Source organism: Idiotropiscis lumnitzeri, chromosome 13 (assembly GCF_059441095.1).
Source record: "Idiotropiscis lumnitzeri isolate Australia: NSW breed Sydney's pygmy pipehorse chromosome 13, RoL_Ilum_1.0, whole genome shotgun sequence".
Classification (NCBI taxonomy): Eukaryota; Metazoa; Chordata; class Actinopteri; order Syngnathiformes; family Syngnathidae; genus Idiotropiscis; species Idiotropiscis lumnitzeri.
The window spans coordinates 12,246,445-12,264,229 of NC_142403.1; the positions used below are offsets into that span (position 1 = coordinate 12,246,445).

A 17,785-nucleotide genomic window follows, 5' to 3' on the forward strand; every position below is an offset into this window, starting at 1 on the left:
ACTGCGCGGGCCAAGGCACACTGGTTGAGAATCGACGGCCTAAACTTTGTCAGTGTTTACTTTAGGCCCTAAAGTAAACACTGACAAAAAAGTTGACATTTATAAAATGTTCATGTATGTTTAGTTTAATTTGTAACGTAGGTGAGAACCATAAAAAAACTAAAGAGAGACATGCATTAAAAGCAGAAGTTTGTAGTCTAAATATTTGAGCCATAAGCTTCGGTCCGAAATATATTTTCATTAAAGGTAAACAATTTTAAAAGTGCCCCCTGGCTACTTAACTTGTCTTGCTACCTCACTGCAAGCAAAAAAAAAAAGTTGAATCTGTGATGTTCTATGTCATTGAAAAAGAACAAGAAAATTGATAAAACAACACAAATGGAGACAAGTTTGCAAATACCAAAGACACTGAGTAATCTGCAGAAACACTACTTCATTTCTATGCCCCATTTGGTTAATAACTGCTGGGTTAATGTTGGGCTTGAATTTTAGGAGATTTTTTTCGGTGACCTCAAACAACATGGCTATGGATTGATTTTCGCCTCTTGAATGGTACTGGAAAATGTATCTTGAAAGTTCTTAAAAAGTGATTGAATTTTGACATGGAAAATATGTACTAACCCTGAGAGAGGAAAAGAAGTTGACATTCTTGAAAATTTTCAATGATCAAACAACTTGTGAATTTAATTGTGAATTCATTTATTTATGAGTTGTGCAAAATATACTGAAACACTGAACAGTGGGAATGTGCATTCAATGATCCCATGTAAAGGTACGTTTTAAATATATTTTAAAGAATGTGGTGTGCTACGCATGCACAAAATTTTCCTTGGCATCTTCAGTTTGCTTTTGTGATATTTTCAAAGTCTTTTTCCACACTGGGGGCATCGTGTGTGAGCGTGGACTTTGAAGTACTCGGCAGGTGTCGGCTTTGTGTTTTCAATACAAAACAGTACAATGCAACTTTATTAATATGGGGCATTTCACAACAGCTGGAGCTGTAACAAAGCGCTCTCCATATTGTGTAATATAAATTAGCCCAAAGCCACTTTGATGTTCTTCACCTTTAATTAATTAAACCAATTATATGCTGTCGATTAAAGGTATTAATCAAATAGTTTAGGATTTTACAGGATTTTTAGGTTACGTGGTTGCCCCGTATCACTTTCAGAATAGATGTGCCTTTCGTTCGATCCATAAATGAGCATTGTGATTGGCTATTAGCGAATGAGTGCCCTGGACAAGAACGCAAAGTGACGAAGCAGAAAAATTGTGAAGGTTGAAGGTATTACTATCATTTTCACATCTCCTCTTTGAAAATAATGGGTGGCTAGTAAGGAGAGGGCAAAGACGACGTAATCGCTCTAATTCAGGAAAGACCGCCGTTATCATGGTCAAGCTACGCTGTGACGACTTCTCACGCATGCGCAGAAGGTCCGCTGTAGTTGGCGTCTCCGTTGGATTTTGCGGTGCGTTTTCGTCATTTCCCGGTCTGACGTGCCGACTTCTAGGCTGACCCGAAAATTAGCCACGACGGCTGACGTCGGATTTTGCGGTGCGTTTTCGTCATTTCCCGGTCTGACGTGCCGACTTCTAGGCTGACCCGAAAATTAGCCACGACGGCCGACGTCGAATTGGTGTGGGGAGGCCTTAAATGAGCAGCTGGTTGGAGACTGTTTAAAAAATCGATCATTAATGTAGCTTTGACAAATATGGACTCAAATATGGTACCAGAACCGTTGTCGTGGCCGAGTGGTTAAGGCGATGGACTAGAAATCCATTGGGGTCTCCCCGCGCAGGTTCGAATCCTGCCGACAACGTCTTTTTCTTTTTTTTTAAATGGTCTACCATGACGTCATTTACGTTATTTGAGCAGAGACGGACATTAGGCGCATACATAATCGATCAGCCGTTATTTTGGATAAAGGCATCAAAATTAGTGTCCATTAAAACAAATGAAAATAGAAATAAAAAAACAAAACCTATGCATCTGTACTTTTATGTTTCAACTAAGTTCTCCCAACAATATAAATAAAGTTGTACTCGGAAAAAAAACTTGCAAAAGAATGTCTGTTGTCATCTCATGTTTCGCACCCCAGCCATTTTCACAAAAGTCCGTGCGGCATTAGAATAGATAATTAAACATATTGCTTGCTTCTTTTGGGGATATATAAATCTAGTCAGAAAAGTTAGCGAATTCCACCGCTGCCATTTTCCCATCAGCCCGCGTTCTGCCGCAGTGGCTGATGGGAAATGTGTTGGAGTATAAAATGGTCCTCCGCCCTCTGCTCGGTCTCATTCTTCCGTTTCGCTTGGTGAGTAATCTTGGTCTCTTTCGAAAATGTTTTAATCTCTTCACTGTGACTGAATAGCATTTTGGTCTTTGTTAATTGCTGATATTCTTTCGCTTCGTCAAATTGCCAAGCGTAATGGTTATATATAATGTTGGTTTCAAGTTGCACTCTTTGCAAGGCCTACACCACGTGCATTGAGCAAATGCGACTGCAGCCTTTTGGTTTCCCCCCCCCCCCCATAAACACAGCTTGAATATTTATTGTTGCCTCGCTATATGATGATAAAGTGTTGGTAGGGACATCTGAATTGATGTGAGGAAACGCCAACCATCCTGACACCAGCGTGGGCGCACATGCACGTGCTAAGCTACACTTGGCTTCGTGTTAGCCTCTTTGCTAAAGCTTTTGGTTAATCGAAGTCTTTCTTATTGTAAAGTTCTTTTTTCCCCCCCAGTTGGACTATTCCCAAGATGCGGAAATCTACTAAATTGAACCGTAAGTATTCGTTTATTTTTGCCTCCAATGCAATTCTTTTCGTCCTCCTAGTCTGTGATGACTTGTTAATGTAAGAGTAGTGGACAGAAGTGATTTCTGACTATAATTACGCTGAGACTTGATGGGATCGGGGAAAGAAAAACATGAGTGTGAATTGCATTGCTAAGTTGCCTTTTACTTGCAGGGTTCTGTAGTCTGCATCAAAGACTGGAATCATTAAACATGGTCAGTGCCCCCCCCCCCTTTTTTTGTCTTTAAAGCGTCTCTGAGGTGGGCTTTGTGGCTCAAATTAAATTACAGCGGACCCCTACACACGAGGATTCACAAAATGTATGCAGATTTCCACGATTCCAAGTCAACTTGGTCCCCGTCGTTTGCAAACAGTGGGGGTCCCTGTACTTTACGAGGAGTGGGCAAATATTTAACTCCAGAGCTGTAATTGCCACGTTCTTGTAGCCCTTTATATTGATACATTAGTTCCTAATTTTCTTTAAGAAAATAGTAGTTGGTGTACTTGATAGGGAGAAGTGCATTTATAATTAATAACATTGGTCAAAACTCCCAATGTAGATAATTTGACTTGCCGTAAATAAGTGGGCCTTATGTGCCCCAATTCAAACTTTGCCCACTCCTCCTCCTGATGCGCATAAACACTGCAGAGAGGCGTTTGTCTCTTGTTGCCATGATGACATTTATTTGCTACTCTTGACAAGATGGATGACGATAAAATCAACCCACCAAGTTGACATCTGAGGCACTGCCAAAAGATGGCTATAAAAAGGATATGAAAAAGGAGTTTCTGTACATAACTTTTCTATTTTATTTTAGTTCCACCTGGTGCTTGACTCACCTACTAAACTGGCAGCAGAGGTAAAACTTAAAATGTTTTTTTCTTTTTTGTAAAACGAGCTGTTGATGATGATTTTTAAAAAACATTGGGAATCTCTCTGAAAAAGGGTGAAAGATATAACAAACAAATATCTGATGCAGTTCTTTAGTTGGCTGCTTTGCCTGCCATGTGCTTCCCAGTGTTTAGTATTGTCGTATGATTGCAGGCATTTTTCCCGCCTTGACACACTTTGCATGACTTGAGTGGAAAAACACCCAACGAGACCATTTATGCAGGTAAGCTTTCTGCTTTTTTAATGACCTTTTCAAGTGGCTGATGAAAGTGATGATTGCATAGTTCAACAGATACTCTGTGAAGAAAAATTCTTTATCTGATAAGTAAGCCCCACTTTTTAGCACGAACTACCACAAGTGACTTTTAATTTAATTTTCTTTTTTTATTTTAGGTTTTTAAAAAAAATGGCCGCATGGTAAGTTGACTTGCATATTTACCTAATTACTACATTTGACATGATGATGATTTTCATAGTTCATCAGATACTCTGTGACGAATACTGATAAAAAGTCTTTTGCTCCTATCTGATATGTTGGCCAACACAACTTCTCAGCACAAACTACCATGAGTGGCTTTTAATTTATCCTTTTTTTTATTTTAGGTTTTTCTAAAAAAACGCATGGTAAGTTGACCTGCATATTTATCGAAGTGCTACATTTGACAATGATTTCATAGTGCATCAGATAATCTGAATATTCCTTCGCTCCTATGTGGCCTTATATTTTTAGCTATAGAAATGCTCGAATAAATTTTCCCCCTTTCTCTCATACAGACTTGCGCTATGCAGGAAGAAGCAATCACCGGTAAGTTAAAGAAAAGTATATTTATAGGCCCAATTCCAAACTGGCATTGCACAAATCTTGGTTTATCTAGTCATTTCCAAAGTGGGTTGATGTTAAAAGACATTTGTTTGGTAAAAACTGACATTGGTCAGTGTAGAAGTCAAGTCTTTGGTTCCAAGAGCATTGTTGGTTGTGAATGTGGGGCCTAAATCTCTCCATCAGGTGTGATGAATTTGAATCAGGTCTCTGATCCAGTTGAGGAAATGAACACATGTCTGACCCTGATTAAGAGATTAATTTTCAATCGCCATTTAAAGAAAATGATCATTCAAATTCAGTCTTTTGATGCAGGTAGCTGAGGAAAGTTGAGCTTGTTGACTGCAGTCTACAAAACTCAAATTTGAGGTAAGTTAGAATTTAGACTAGTTATTGTCCTCAACTGACCCGTGATGATAAAAATGCTGCTGACGCTTTGATCATGGAGTCATTAGCTCTAGCTGAATGGTCAACTTGAAATGTCCTTTGGTAATCCTTGAATGTGTTTTGACTGAATGACATTTCCCCCCTTCAGGCAGTGAACCTGCCACCCATAGTGGTGCCACCATCAAACAGTTGCATCGAAGGTGAGAAAGTAACAAGTAATAAAATGCACAATGAAAAGGGTTCAGTGATGTCCCAACAAATGTCTGACCTGAATTCTAATGTAGATAACCGTTGCTGAGTGACCCTTTTAGTATGCTAGAAGTATAACAGTTTAATACATGTAATAAGATTTTTCTACCCCCACTGTCTGCAGCGTAACCGGGAGTCTACTGGATGACTTTGGTAAGTTTCTTGTCCGTCATGGGTCACCAAATATAAAAAAAGGGGGGTGGCGCCACTATGCATGATGACAAGATTCTGCCAAATGAACTCTGATTATATCAAAACCGTTCCATTTTACTCTGACCTTGTGGCCAATGAGTGCTTTTGTTTTTGGGACTTATCGTACACAGCGATTTATTTTTATTTTTTTCCCCTTTTCTCTAGGTGTTATGTGCACTCGCTTAATGGACTCAAGTACTTCATGGCCAAAATCTACTTTGCCCAAGGGCATCCAGCTAAGACGAGCATCTTAATGTAATGGGACCTAAATATGCCCTTTAAAGGCTGCTACTGTGGTCTAATTTGCTATTGTAATCAATTTATTATGCTTATTGAAATTGTACTCTTGTATTGTGGCATTTTAAACTCAAGACGTATGGGAGCACAAGATGATTGCAGAGAAACTACTGCTGCTGCCTGAATTTTTAATCTTTGGGTGTTTGAATGCAATAAAAATTTTAAGTTGAGTTCTGCCTCGTATTTATTGAACTGAAATAAAATGGTTTTGGAAATAACTATTAGTATCCCTGTAGCAAAATGCCAAGCAGTGCTCATTGAAAATTGCAACTTGTCATGTTGCAAAAATAGCCCTCCGTAAGTCTTATCGTACGAAAGTGCCGAGATGCGTTGTGAAATTACGTCAATTGTGCGGCGCTTTATGGGAAAGTAAGTTGCGATGACGTCAAAGCCGCCAAGTCCCATCATAGTGAGGCGGGGCTTCACTCGTCTACTTCCGTTGTGTAAATGGAGCGCCCATCTCGTGTGCAAGTAGCCTAGCAGCGGGCTGACTTGATTGCCATTCTCAGTGTAGGCAACCTCTCGTGTGGGAGCTTCACCGACATCTTCCATCAATGTTGACCCGCTTTGTTTCACCCCTTCTGCCGCTTCTCGTGCTGGCCGCATCCGCCCGCGCTCACTTGTTCCAGCTAGACGCGCTGTCCAACGCGTCCACGTATTATTTTAATTACATTTACTGCAACATTTGGGAGGGCGAGTGTCAGCCTCACCAGGACGATGCGGCGCAGCAAGGTAAGAAGCCAAGCGTATTGGCGACAAATATTCAATTTTTTGGTTCTCGAATGACTTTGCACTTTACGTGGACAGTGCCTACCAGGGACTTGTGGGCCGGTTTTCCACAGGACTACACGAACCTACTGTATCGTTGGTACTGCAGCCTGGGTCAGTGCTGCGAGTCCGGAGATTGCAGGGTGACCAACAACATCACTGGTAGTACACCTCAACAATTACCGTGTTGAATTATTTTAAAGATGGTGTGTCATTGTTTACTGATCAGTTGCAATGTTTTTTTTTTTTTTGTAGTCCAACCTGCATTTATGATGCTGAGCTTCTCGGTTTACGACTTGGTTTGTAGCGTCAAGCGATAAAAGATGACCCGCTCATTTACCGCCGTCAAGTGTTGTTTATGAATCTAATCTAAAATGATATTTTCCTGCTGTAATGCAACATGGAATGCAACCCCAAAACAGACAAATAGGCTGAAGGAAATATCGGTCTATTGATTTTATAAAACAACCACACAGTAAGGTTATTATAGATTGCAAAGAACTAAAGACCATCACAGTGAATTCATTACGAGTCACTGTTGTTCATAACTTGTACACTGGGATGCAGTACAGTGTAGTTCAGTGGTGTAACAAAATTTATTCAGCTACCAAATTAATCACTAATTGTTTTTTGAATCGATAAATCGTTTTGAGACATTGACTGTTGAATCAGATTTTTTTTCTTTATCTAATTAATTAATTGACAATAATCAGGTGTTAAAATAATCATTAGTTGCGGCCCTACCTAACATACTCAAGAGGACAGAAGACTTTCACGCCTACTTTAAAAGACTCAGTTAACTTATATTTTTTGTAGAGGTAGCTACACTAAGGAAAATGTTTATTTTTTTTAATATTTAGAAAATATGTATTTTTATTTCTTTAGATCTTTATGCATATGTATTTAACTTATTTAGCTATTTCTAAATATAGTTTTGGAATTTAATTCAGAATATTTATTCAATTTAAAATTTTGCATTTCTCAAATTTTCAATAAATTTTGAGTCAGGTTGTGTACATATTGCAATGTTCCCGAGTTTAGTCTGGATTTTCCTTTTAAAGATGATTAATAGTCATGTCCCTTATTTTGTAGGTTTGGCCAACGATCTTCAGAACAAGCTACACGGGCAGCACCTGGCCCAGTCGGTGGTTCTGAAGGCAATCGAGGGTTTCATCAACAGCCCGGACTCCAACAAGCCCTTGACGCTCTCGTTCCACGGCTGGTCGGGCACTGGGAAGAACTTTGTGGCACGGATAGTCGCCGATAACCTTTATCGCGACGGGGTGAAGAGCGAGTGCGTCCGCCTGTTCATCGCCCCGTTCCACTTTCACCACGCCAGGATGGTGGACACGTACAAGGTGAGACGCAAGAGGTGAGGGCTCGCCGCCAAGAACATGTCGGGTCAAGTCCTTGCCCAGTTAGAACTTTAATCTAAATTGAATGATAACGTGCTGGACGGGAATAATCAAACACAAAGTTTTTTGGGGAAGCTGGCTTCAGCCCAGCTGGACCACAACCACCGTGATCGGCGTCCAGTGTGCACAAATGTTGCATAATCACTGTTACATTTCAGAATATTAGTGGGTCACTTTTACTACACAAGTAAAGTCCGAATTCAGATGAACATTTGTATTGATCTCTCACTCATTAAGGTCATGATTCTGTAACTTTTATTCCAAATGAAGCTTTTAGTAACTTCAACAATATAGTGGAACAGTGGACTCGACATTCGATGAAAAAAATACAAATGAATGACATTATCAATTTAATCAGTTTACTGGACTCCCAAAACCCAGAAGCCAATTCAACCCGTACTTTCCAGGGTCAGCTGAGAGAGGCCATCCGCGACACGGTCCTGCGATGTTCCCAGACGCTGTTCATCTTCGACGAAGCCGAGAAGCTGCACCCGGGCCTCATCGACGCCATCAAGCCGTACATGGCCCACTACGACAACGTGGACGGGGTCAACTACCGAAAGGCTATCTTCCTCTTCCTCAGGTTGGATTGCTTTCCGGCTTCACTTGTCAACAATGACATTCTGTCAAGCACGAGTTGGCAAAGTATGCCCTATTGTGTTAACGTTCTGAACTCCTCGGTGGATATAACAGCCAATTACCTCGATAGACATTTTCCACTTAGGAAATAATAAAAGGATAAAAAATCTGTTCATATAATTTTCACAAGTAGCATCTTGTTAGCCTAATACCATAATTTTTTAACTTCCTGTCACATAATTAATGAAAATAATACAGATGTGCTTGTTAAAATGTTTTTCCCCTTGTCTTATATTAGCTTGAAACTCCATATTTAACCCAAGATTTTGTCCATGTGTGGTGTAGTAATATTGGAGGAGCGACGATCAATGACGTCGCATTGGACTTTTGGCACTCGGGTCAGAATCGAGAAGACATCGGTATGGAGGATCTGGAGCATCGACTACGAGCCGAAACGATGGAAGCTCAAGGTATGTTGAAGTGCTCCTCATGAGAGACTGCAATTGAAGACTTCATAAAAGGAAAGCTTCAATGATGTTAACATTGGCTCTTATATAATAGGCTTGCTTGTAAAAATGGCACCAATACGAAAATGTTCCCCCTAAAAGAGTCTGTCGTAATTCAAGTTTTTTTTTTTTTTTTGTGATGAGATTTACAACAAATTGGCACGCCCCCTTTTGGAGCTCGGCTTATTTTTTTCCGGTTTCAGCGTCTACGTCAGAGCAGGAAGGCAAGTGAGGTAATATTGCTCGCTTTGTCGCTTCTGTTGTCTAAAACCAAAATGCAAATGCACATTACTCTTGTCCACTTCAACCTGTGAAAGTAGAAAAGTGTTCTGCAAAATAGTTTGGATTTGTTGACATCAAGCGTGAGCTCATGTGATCACCCCCACAAAATCAAAAATACCGTGCCGATCAGCTTGCCACTTACACAGGCTGAAGCGGGCAAGAGCAAGAATGCTCACATGAACCCCGACTGGTTAGAGTTCGGGCATTTAGCGATGCCAAAGTTCGTGTCAACTCAAAAGAAGCAGGCGACCATAGATCTTTTTGATTTCCAATGGCGGGTTTTCAATTCATCCCTTTAATGACTCTCGCAGAAACATGGACAGAGCGGAGGGGGGCGTGGCCATATTCCTCATTAAAAGTAGGCTTTTTTCAAGTCGTCACTTATTTCCTAATTTCTCTAAAAGTAATGGATAAAAACAAAAAGAATATGATAACTAATTTCAGTTTCCTGATCAAAAAATGGACCGATACTTTGAGGTCGTCTAATCCCGTGTTTATTGCTGAAATTGGCAATTGGTTTAGTTTCCCAACTTTTATTGATCCAGGCACACATTTTGAACCACAAAGGGGAATCAGATCATTTCCCAAGGCGTCAAAAGTTTGATCATTTTGAGAATTCACCATATTAGCATTGTAATTTTTGTTGTTGTCGTCATTAATAAATATTGTGGCCCTTATTTATGTGTGCTTCCAGGTGGTTTTTCGAAGAGCGAACTGATGTCCGGCCACCTGATCGACTTCTTCGTTCCTTTCCTACCTCTGGAGTACCGGCACGTCAAGCTGTGCGCGAAGGACGCCTTTGCGGCCCGAGGCCTGGAGACGGACGAGGCCACGCTGGACGAGGTGGCCAAGGCCATGCTGTACATCCCCAAGGAAGAGAGACTGTTCTCGGCACAAGGGTGCAAGTCCATCCCCCAGCGGATCAACTTCTTTCTTCCTTAGAAGAAACGAGAGAGACGTGTGCGGTGCGCGCCCTTACAGGTGTGAAACATGTCGATGCAGCTTACTCGTTCAAGGATAACAAGAGCACTTCCTGTGTGAGCGGGATGAACAGAGTGGCGTCGCACAACAGTCGTGCGGCAGCGAAGGAGATCGGGCCTCCTTGTTGCAGATGATCGTTTGAGAGGAAGAACACCACGTGGTTGACGGCAGTGGGGGAAATCATTGTCATCAAAAGTTTGCTCGTTTAAGGAAAAATAATAATAATCTTGTTGACAAAGAAGTAGCAATGATTTTCCTCTTAAAATTGAATGGAAAGGCAATAATCTATCATGTTTTTTTTCCCGCACTTCTTTACCATTACAGTAATGCACTTTAAAATACATTTGCTGCAAACGTGTAAAATTAGAGCTCAAAACACGACTTTAACTCAATCATTGCCAACTATTTTAGAGAATTTTGACTTCTACATGTATATTTATTTATATTATATGTACTCTGACTCTAACAAAGTAAGAATCAACTCCTGTGTCTTATGCAATTGTCAAAACAACCATACATCTGGAGATTGTTGCTTTCTTTAAGAGCAAACTTACAAATTCAGAAGGGATAAATCGAATAATAATTTCCCCTACTGCATAGCCTGTGCAAAAGTATTTGAACACCATTTGTTTTGTTTTATGCTCTTTTTCACGCTAGTCATTATGACAATGTATAAGAAAATGATGACACAAAACCAATTTTAGTTTGGCGGGAGTCTGGATAAGTGTCAGGTTTAAAACGGCCCTGACGCCTTTTTTTTACACCGGGAATTATTTAAATAATGATGGCTGAATGTCCAAAGTCAATCAAGCAAAGTTTTATTTTGCAATTTGCGAGTTGGTGAGAGAGAGAGAGCCTGTTCGGCCTCCCACACTCCCTTCATCTGACCCCCTCCTCTGACTCTCCTCCGGACATAAAGAGACAAAGAGGGGGGCTGTCTTCTGGAATTCTAGCAGACAGGCAGGAAACAACCAATCACAACAGACAGTTTAAAACTTCAGCTCGAAGATTCAGAAACTTGAAACCGAATGTGTGTGTGTGTGTGTGGCTGTGCTCATGTGTGCTAAATGAGTGTCTGTGTGTATACAATTATTAGTGATACAAATAGTGTATGAAACATGATTATGAATACACAAAATTGGTGACATATCCTAACAATAAGTTATAATTTAGGTTCACCATTTGAGTCACTAGTGCTGCACGAGACTTGCACAGTACGATGTCTAACCGCCCTCCACAGATTTTTATGTTGCACTATTTATTATCTCGAAATGTGGTCAGGATTTAAGTGTTACTACTGTATGTTAGACTTTTTTGGACTGCTTATTTTGTGTCATGCATATTGTGGTTGGTAATCTTACAGGACAATATGAGGGGCATAATGAGGAACTAATGTACTGAATACATGGTATCAAAATTGATTTTAATCATTATCTAAAAAGTATTTTTTAATCACTAAATTAAGATAAATGCTACATGCCTTTGTTTTTATATATTTATAAGTGCTGAATATGGTTATGTTATAGGTTTTATTGTCACGTGATTTTGCTCTTGAATTTTTTACATTTCACATCTCAGTATGAATATGAAAAAAACCTCCCATTTTTCTGTTATGCGCCAAAACCAACTGAATAAATAATAAATGTTCAGTGCTTCGTCTTCATAAATAAAGGTCATAATTGTGGTCACTGCACGCTTGAGATTTTGAGTTCTTGAGTTGTTAAATTATAAAGTAGTTGGGTTTATTGCGTTATTATATCCGTGATTATGAATGCACTTACAGGCGGATGGCCCAAAAATAAAATCAATACCGAGTGAAAGCATTTTTCTATTTGTTTTGAAAAGTTAACGTTGTATGTTATATTAATTCACACGCAATTTAAAATATTCCAAGCCTTTATTTGTTTCAACGTTGATGATTATGCCAGAAAGACTCAAAAATAAAGTTAAAAGCGTTCAAGATGGAAGGCTTCCTTAGACCCAATATTTTTTGCCGTATTTTACGTGGGGATTGATTATTATTTGGTCCCCTTCCAAATGAATACTGTCTACAAACAAATTAATATACTACAGCACAGTAATGACGATTTCGTCGTTCTCATTCCGAATGTGACTTCATGATGTGCATCAAACGCATCACGCTTGTCCATTAAGGCACCATAAACGCATCACTCTTCCTTTGGGTGTGTGTCAAGCGAACGCGTGGTCTTCGTCCATTGGCTGAACTTAAGCTCGTCAACGCATTGACCCATTTCATTGGCCAAAAGGCCTCTGACTTCCTGGCCGAGCACTGGCACCGACAGCCAATCAGATTGAGACATCTGTTCCCTGCCGAGAGGCGAGAAGCTGCAAGATTTCAGTGAAACGGCACTAACGGATTGTTAGTCACCGCTGAACGGTTTCGAACCTTCGCGGAAATTTCATATTAATAATTGTGTTAGTTTTAGATAGAGTCACAATGACTGCTTTGTCACTGCTGTTTTTGGCTGTGTCGGCCGCCTGTGTCCTGGCCGAGTCTACTGTCTATTTCCGAGAGCAATTTGATGACGGGGGTGAGCGATTTTCCCATCATTCTTATCATGTTCTTATTTTTTTTTGTTATTTGTCTAACGTTGAATGCAACGTGACTGTATTGTGTTGATATTATTTTATCGGTACATGGACGTGTTAACGCATGATACACTATCTTAGTTTAATATGGTTTTCAGATGGTGATTTCTGTCTGAAATTGGAGAAGAAATCATCCCGTTCTGCTTAGTTTTTTTTTAACAATTTGCGTGTGTCAGCCCCAAATTAATTTTGACAACCCCCTCCCCCACATATGGTCAAACCACAGTACATCACCCCTCCCCCTCCTGTAGCCCCTCCCCTGGTCATTGACTGTCATCACCCCCCAATATAGAAAAAAATACATAACTCTACATGTAAACTATCCGGAGCATTGACCAACATTTAAATACATTAACGTTATATTAAGTGTTCAGTATATTAGTATTGTTGTTAGCCACTGTTACAGTATGCTCAGAACAGTAAAACTGCCCTTAAATTTGAAAAAAAATAAATTCAAATGTATTACACATATAATTGCACTTTACCTGAATAAATGTTCATGAAAAAAAATATGGTTGTCAAAATTAAAGAGTTAACTCTGATACTAATTAGAACATTTTGTATGCAGTTAAACATTTGAACTCCGTTTGCTTTACTTCAAAAATAATTTGCATAATTTGCAAAGCTTGTCCCATATTAGCTGTACATCTTAAGCATGTCGTCTTAGAACAAACCTCCCCGTGCAAGTTACCACTGGGCCTTGCAAAAACCAACACTGTTGCAATGTGCTGCTCTTTGGCTGAACTAAATGTACGCAAATCAAATCAAATTGTATTTATGGAGCACTTTTTATACATAAAATGCAGCTTAAAGTGCTGTCCAATAAAAACATCCCAATTAAAATAAAAAAAGTAAGACCCAGCCCCGCCCACCCAACATAAGTAACAAGACACATCCTCAACACATGCATGCACACAGCTGTATAAGTTTTGAGCATTGTTTTGAAGAAAAATGCAGATACAAAGATGTCTCAGTTTAAATCGTATTCAAGGATCAGAGAAAGCTATTACAACAATCCTTTAATTCAAATATACTTCATTTTTTTCATTCATTTCATTTTTTCATTCATTTTGGTAATTTTACATTAATTCCTAGATATTCAAATAAATATCTGTTAAAACTACTTAACAAAAAATAGCAGTTGAAAAATGTGATTAATCGCAATTAATTTCGGAAGGTTTTTTTAAAAGTTTTTTTTAAAGAATTAATCGCAGGACGGCACTAAATATAATGTAAAATATTTATTGCAGTTGTACTTAAATGTTAAATACAACCAACTGTAGTGTGTGTCCCATCTCAGGAAATGTGACCTTTTTTTGTGCGTCTGTACGTATAGATGCTTGGGAGAGTCGCTGGGAGGAATCCAAGCATAAGAGCGACTATGGCAAGTTAGTCCTGACTGCAGGCAAGTTCTACGGTGATTCGGAAAAGGACAAAGGTGAGTGAGTTGTTCATGTCAATTTAGGGCTGGGTGATGAATTTAGCTCTGTTAGGGATGTTCGATACCACTTTTTTTTTTTCAACAAAGAAGCGGAATAATGTCAAGAATAAAGAATACCCATTAAAATTATTTTTTTATCTATGTAGAAACTTAGTCATCCTCTCTTGTTTAGTTGTTTTGTTTTCCGAAAAATACTTGAGCAATTATGATATTAAGCTAAAAGATAACAACCGGGGGGGGGGGGGGGCGGGGGAAAGCACACAATGTGTTTGTTTGACACGATACGATTAAAACAGGTTTGCAGACGAGCCAGGACGCCCGCTTCTACGCGCTGTCGTCCCGCTTTGATGACTTCAGCAACAAGGGCCAGCCCCTCGTCATCCAGTTCACCGTCAAGCACGAGCAGAGCATCGACTGCGGCGGCGGCTACGTCAAAGTCTTCCCCTCAGACCTCAAGCAGGAGGACATGCACGGAGACTCGGTCTACAACATCATGTTTGGTACGACGGGCTTGTCAGGGTCTTCGTCAGGTTGGGTGCCTCGCCGATGTGTGCGTTGAATGTCAGATTTTTGTGTGCAGGTCCTGATATTTGCGGCCCCGGCACAAAAAAAGTTCACGTGATCTTCAACTACAAGGGAAAGAACCACTTGATTAACAAAGACATCAGATGCAAAGTGAGTCATCGAGTGGTTGTGTAACACACATGGCTTGTTTTTTTTTCTAATTCTAGCAACTAATAACATCCTCAATGCATTTCTATTATTAAGCTATTCTAATTGTGTCTCAAATCTGTTCCAGGACACTGGAAATTATTTTTACACAGGAACTGATGGTCAAAAAGATGTGTTCCATTTAAAACCTTGAACCGGACCCGCAATCAATAAAGTATTTTTATGTTACGTTTATCTCGCATTGACGTCTGTCCATTATTGTAACCAAAAACCAATTTAATCCAAATAAGAGAGAAAATGAGTGAAAAATGAATTTTCTATCTGTTTCCCAACAACTGAAAGGAAAGATGCATTTGTTCTTCCCGCCAATGCCACTGAACTTTTTATTTAATTGCGGGAGATTTTCAGAGCATATATTTAAAAGTTAGTCCTGACTGACATGAATGTTTTGTTCCCTGGCAGGATGATGAATTTACTCACTTGTACACACTGATCGTCAACGCCGACAACACATACGAGGTGAAGATCGACAACAAGAAGGTGGAGTCCGGCAGCCTGGAGGACGACTGGGACTTCCTGCCCCCAAAGAAGATTAAGGACCCCGAAGCCAAGAAACCGGAGGACTGGGACGACCGGGAGAAGATTCCCGACCCCGACGATACCAAACCAGAGGCGAGTGCGGGCCTGCCACTTTGACGGGCACCAGAAGGAATTTGACTAACATCAGGTTCTGTTTGACAGGACTGGGACAAGGCAGAGAACATTCCCGACCCCGATGCCAAGAAGCCAGAGGACTGGGACGATGAGATGGACGGCGAGTGGGAGCCTCCTATGATTGCAAACCCTGAATACAAGGTACATAATTTACAGCAGTTATTAAGGCTGAGACGATACATCGAATGACTACACTCTCAATCACTGACTCCCATTTCACTCAGCAGCCCAGGCCCCGCCCTTTAAGGCCACACACACTAAAAAGCACAAATAAGACAGTGTGAGGCTAACAATAAGTCCGCCTCATGCACATTTTAATTGATTATGCAAAAGCCATCATTAGGATAATCGGTTGGATGACTATTCTAAAAATATTTGATCGCTGCAGCCGGACAGGTGTCAGTGGAGCAAGAGAGGAGGAGAAATGGCTTTTCATGCGGTGAATTTAACCGTGTATGCTGTGTTAAACAGGGCGAGTGGAAGCCCAAAGAGATCAGCAACCCCGCCTACAAGGGAAAGTGGATCCATCCCGAGATCGACAACCCTGAGTACACAGCCGACTCTGAAATCTACAAATATGACAGCATTGGCGTGATTGGACTGGATCTGTGGCAGGTAAAAATTCCTTTTGAGTTTATCGTCATTGGCATTTATGAGATCCAACATAAAATGAATAGTGCATCTGGAAAGTATTGACAAAGCTTCAGTTTTTCCAAGTTGAATCACTATGTGTTAAAATGTTCCGGTTGATATGATGCTTATTGCTTTAATAACATTAATCATCATTAATATACGTTTGTTTTTTTGAAGGTCAAATCTGGCACCATCTTTGACAACTTCCTGATCACCAATGACCCAAAACTAGCTGAAGAAGTTGGTGACGACATATGGGGCAAAACCAAGGTATGGAAACAAGTCTTTGCCATTTATTGTCCTTGCCCACCCCTTTTCCACCCTAAATAAGTCTTTTTTTTTTTAATTCCCAACCAGGATGCGGAAAAGAAAATGAAGGACAGCCAAGACGAGGAGGAGCGAAAGCTGCGCGAGGAAGAAGACAAGCAGAGGAGAGACGAGGCAAAGGACGATGAAGATGAGGAGGAAGAAAAGGACGATGATGAAGAGGAGGAAGATGGCGAGGACGAGAATGAAGAGGAGGAGGAGGAAGAGGAAGATGACACCGAGTCCCCCATGAAGGATGAGTTATAAACCGTTGATAGGCAAGGAGCAGTTTGAAGAGCAGACTGTTAAACCGACTCACCCAGTGGGAGGAGTTTTGTTTGTTTACAAAGACCGAGAGGCATAAAAATATCACAATTAAAATACCATACTATAATTACCATAATAGTTAATGACTGTGATGATTATAATAGAAATATGATTAGAAATGAAAATGTCGCAGTGAATGTCCAGACTACAAAACGGCATTTTTTTTTTTTTTTATTTGAATTTTTATTTGCAGTTTATATGAAACAAATGTGTACGTAAAGGTCGGGTTTGATTTGCCAAAATCTGGGTTGGTAAGATATTGGTGACACATGACAAATCAAATTTTTATAAAAAAAAAGAAAAAAAGAAAAGAAAAATGTTTGTGTTACCTCATGTGTATTGTTTGTCTTGTAATGCTGTCTTTGTTTTAATTATTTTTGTGAGTTTCAAATTTCAACCGCCTGCTCAAAGGTTCATCGCATCAACCAAGGGAAGATGCGACCTCAGAAGTCTGAATTGTTGTTGCAGTTGGGATGTTAACCTTGTGAGGAAATCCCATGCGTACGTTTGCACTGTACACTTGTTCCACATTTGTGCACATACAACTATAGTTTCTGATTCGTTGTTTGAAGCACTCCAACAGCAGGAAAGCTTCGGTTCATGTTAGGTTTGCGCATTGTTTGATGCGTATGCAGTCAACTGTCCTCATCCCGGATGCCCACTGAAGCTGTACGCTGATCCTTTTTGTAGACATTTTGTACTAATACTGCTGGTAATTTAAGTGAGGGGATTTGTCATTTGAGTGCAAAAGAAAAATATGTTCTGTCCAATAAAAAAACACAGGAAAATAACCCCCAAGCCTCCGTATGTTTTGTTTGCACAAACTGATTCACACGTTATCAAATTTTCTGAAAATCGCATGGGGAAAAAATAATAAAATTATAATATCCCGCTAATTTGTATTAAAGCGAGTTG

The 17,785-nt window shown here is 40.0% G+C and overlaps 2 protein-coding genes, 1 long non-coding RNA gene and 7 other non-coding genes across 10 annotated transcripts; all 10 read left to right on the forward strand.

Annotated features, from left to right (window-relative positions):
• Positions 1-1,738: 1,738 nt before the first annotated feature.
• Positions 1,739-1,820, forward strand: trnas-aga (transfer RNA serine (anticodon AGA)). Its single transcript has one exon. It is a non-coding gene; the product is annotated as a tRNA-Ser (tRNA).
• Positions 1,821-2,212: 392 nt separating this feature from the next.
• LOC148324402 (uncharacterized) lies at positions 2,213-5,750 on the forward strand. Its single transcript, XR_015846253.1, has 11 exons — positions 2,213-2,315; positions 2,749-3,014; positions 3,618-3,659; positions 3,845-3,914; positions 4,085-4,108; positions 4,295-4,315; positions 4,466-4,496; positions 4,827-4,880; positions 5,047-5,098; positions 5,272-5,300; positions 5,505-5,750. It is a non-coding gene; the product is annotated as an uncharacterized LOC148324402 (long non-coding RNA).
• On the forward strand, positions 2,563-2,639 carry LOC148324403 (small nucleolar RNA SNORD74). Its single transcript, XR_015846425.1, has one exon. It is a non-coding gene; the product is annotated as a small nucleolar RNA SNORD74 (small nucleolar RNA).
• LOC148324404 (small nucleolar RNA SNORD75) lies at positions 2,839-2,908 on the forward strand. The gene has a single exon (XR_015846427.1). It is a non-coding gene; the product is annotated as a small nucleolar RNA SNORD75 (small nucleolar RNA).
• LOC148324405 (small nucleolar RNA SNORD24) lies at positions 3,468-3,546 on the forward strand. The gene has a single exon (XR_015846421.1). It is a non-coding gene; the product is annotated as a small nucleolar RNA SNORD24 (small nucleolar RNA).
• LOC148324406 (small nucleolar RNA SNORD79) lies at positions 3,697-3,781 on the forward strand. The gene has a single exon (XR_015846407.1). It is a non-coding gene; the product is annotated as a small nucleolar RNA SNORD79 (small nucleolar RNA).
• LOC148324407 (small nucleolar RNA snR60/Z15/Z230/Z193/J17) lies at positions 4,144-4,229 on the forward strand. Its single transcript, XR_015846426.1, has one exon. It is a non-coding gene; the product is annotated as a small nucleolar RNA snR60/Z15/Z230/Z193/J17 (small nucleolar RNA).
• LOC148324408 (small nucleolar RNA SNORD47) lies at positions 5,357-5,427 on the forward strand. Its single transcript, XR_015846414.1, has one exon. It is a non-coding gene; the product is annotated as a small nucleolar RNA SNORD47 (small nucleolar RNA).
• A 311-nt stretch (positions 5,751-6,061) lies between the features above and the next one.
• Positions 6,062-10,887, forward strand: tor3a (torsin family 3, member A). The gene is made up of 6 exons (XM_088313234.1): positions 6,062-6,368; positions 6,444-6,566; positions 7,497-7,762; positions 8,227-8,402; positions 8,744-8,868; positions 9,881-10,887. The coding sequence occupies exons 1-6, from the start codon at positions 6,191-6,193 to the stop codon at positions 10,126-10,128; spliced, it is 1,116 nt and encodes a 371-aa protein (XP_088169360.1). The 5' UTR covers positions 6,062-6,190; the 3' UTR covers positions 10,129-10,887.
• A 1,577-nt stretch (positions 10,888-12,464) lies between these two features.
• LOC148324410 (calreticulin-like) lies at positions 12,465-17,661 on the forward strand. Its single transcript, XM_088313390.1, has 9 exons — positions 12,465-12,719; positions 14,114-14,215; positions 14,515-14,718; positions 14,799-14,893; positions 15,353-15,562; positions 15,632-15,745; positions 16,076-16,219; positions 16,415-16,507; positions 16,595-17,661. Exons 1-9 carry the CDS (start codon positions 12,626-12,628, stop codon positions 16,808-16,810), a joined length of 1,272 nt encoding a protein of 423 aa, XP_088169516.1. The 5' UTR covers positions 12,465-12,625; the 3' UTR covers positions 16,811-17,661.
• Positions 17,662-17,785: the final 124 nt, after the last annotated feature.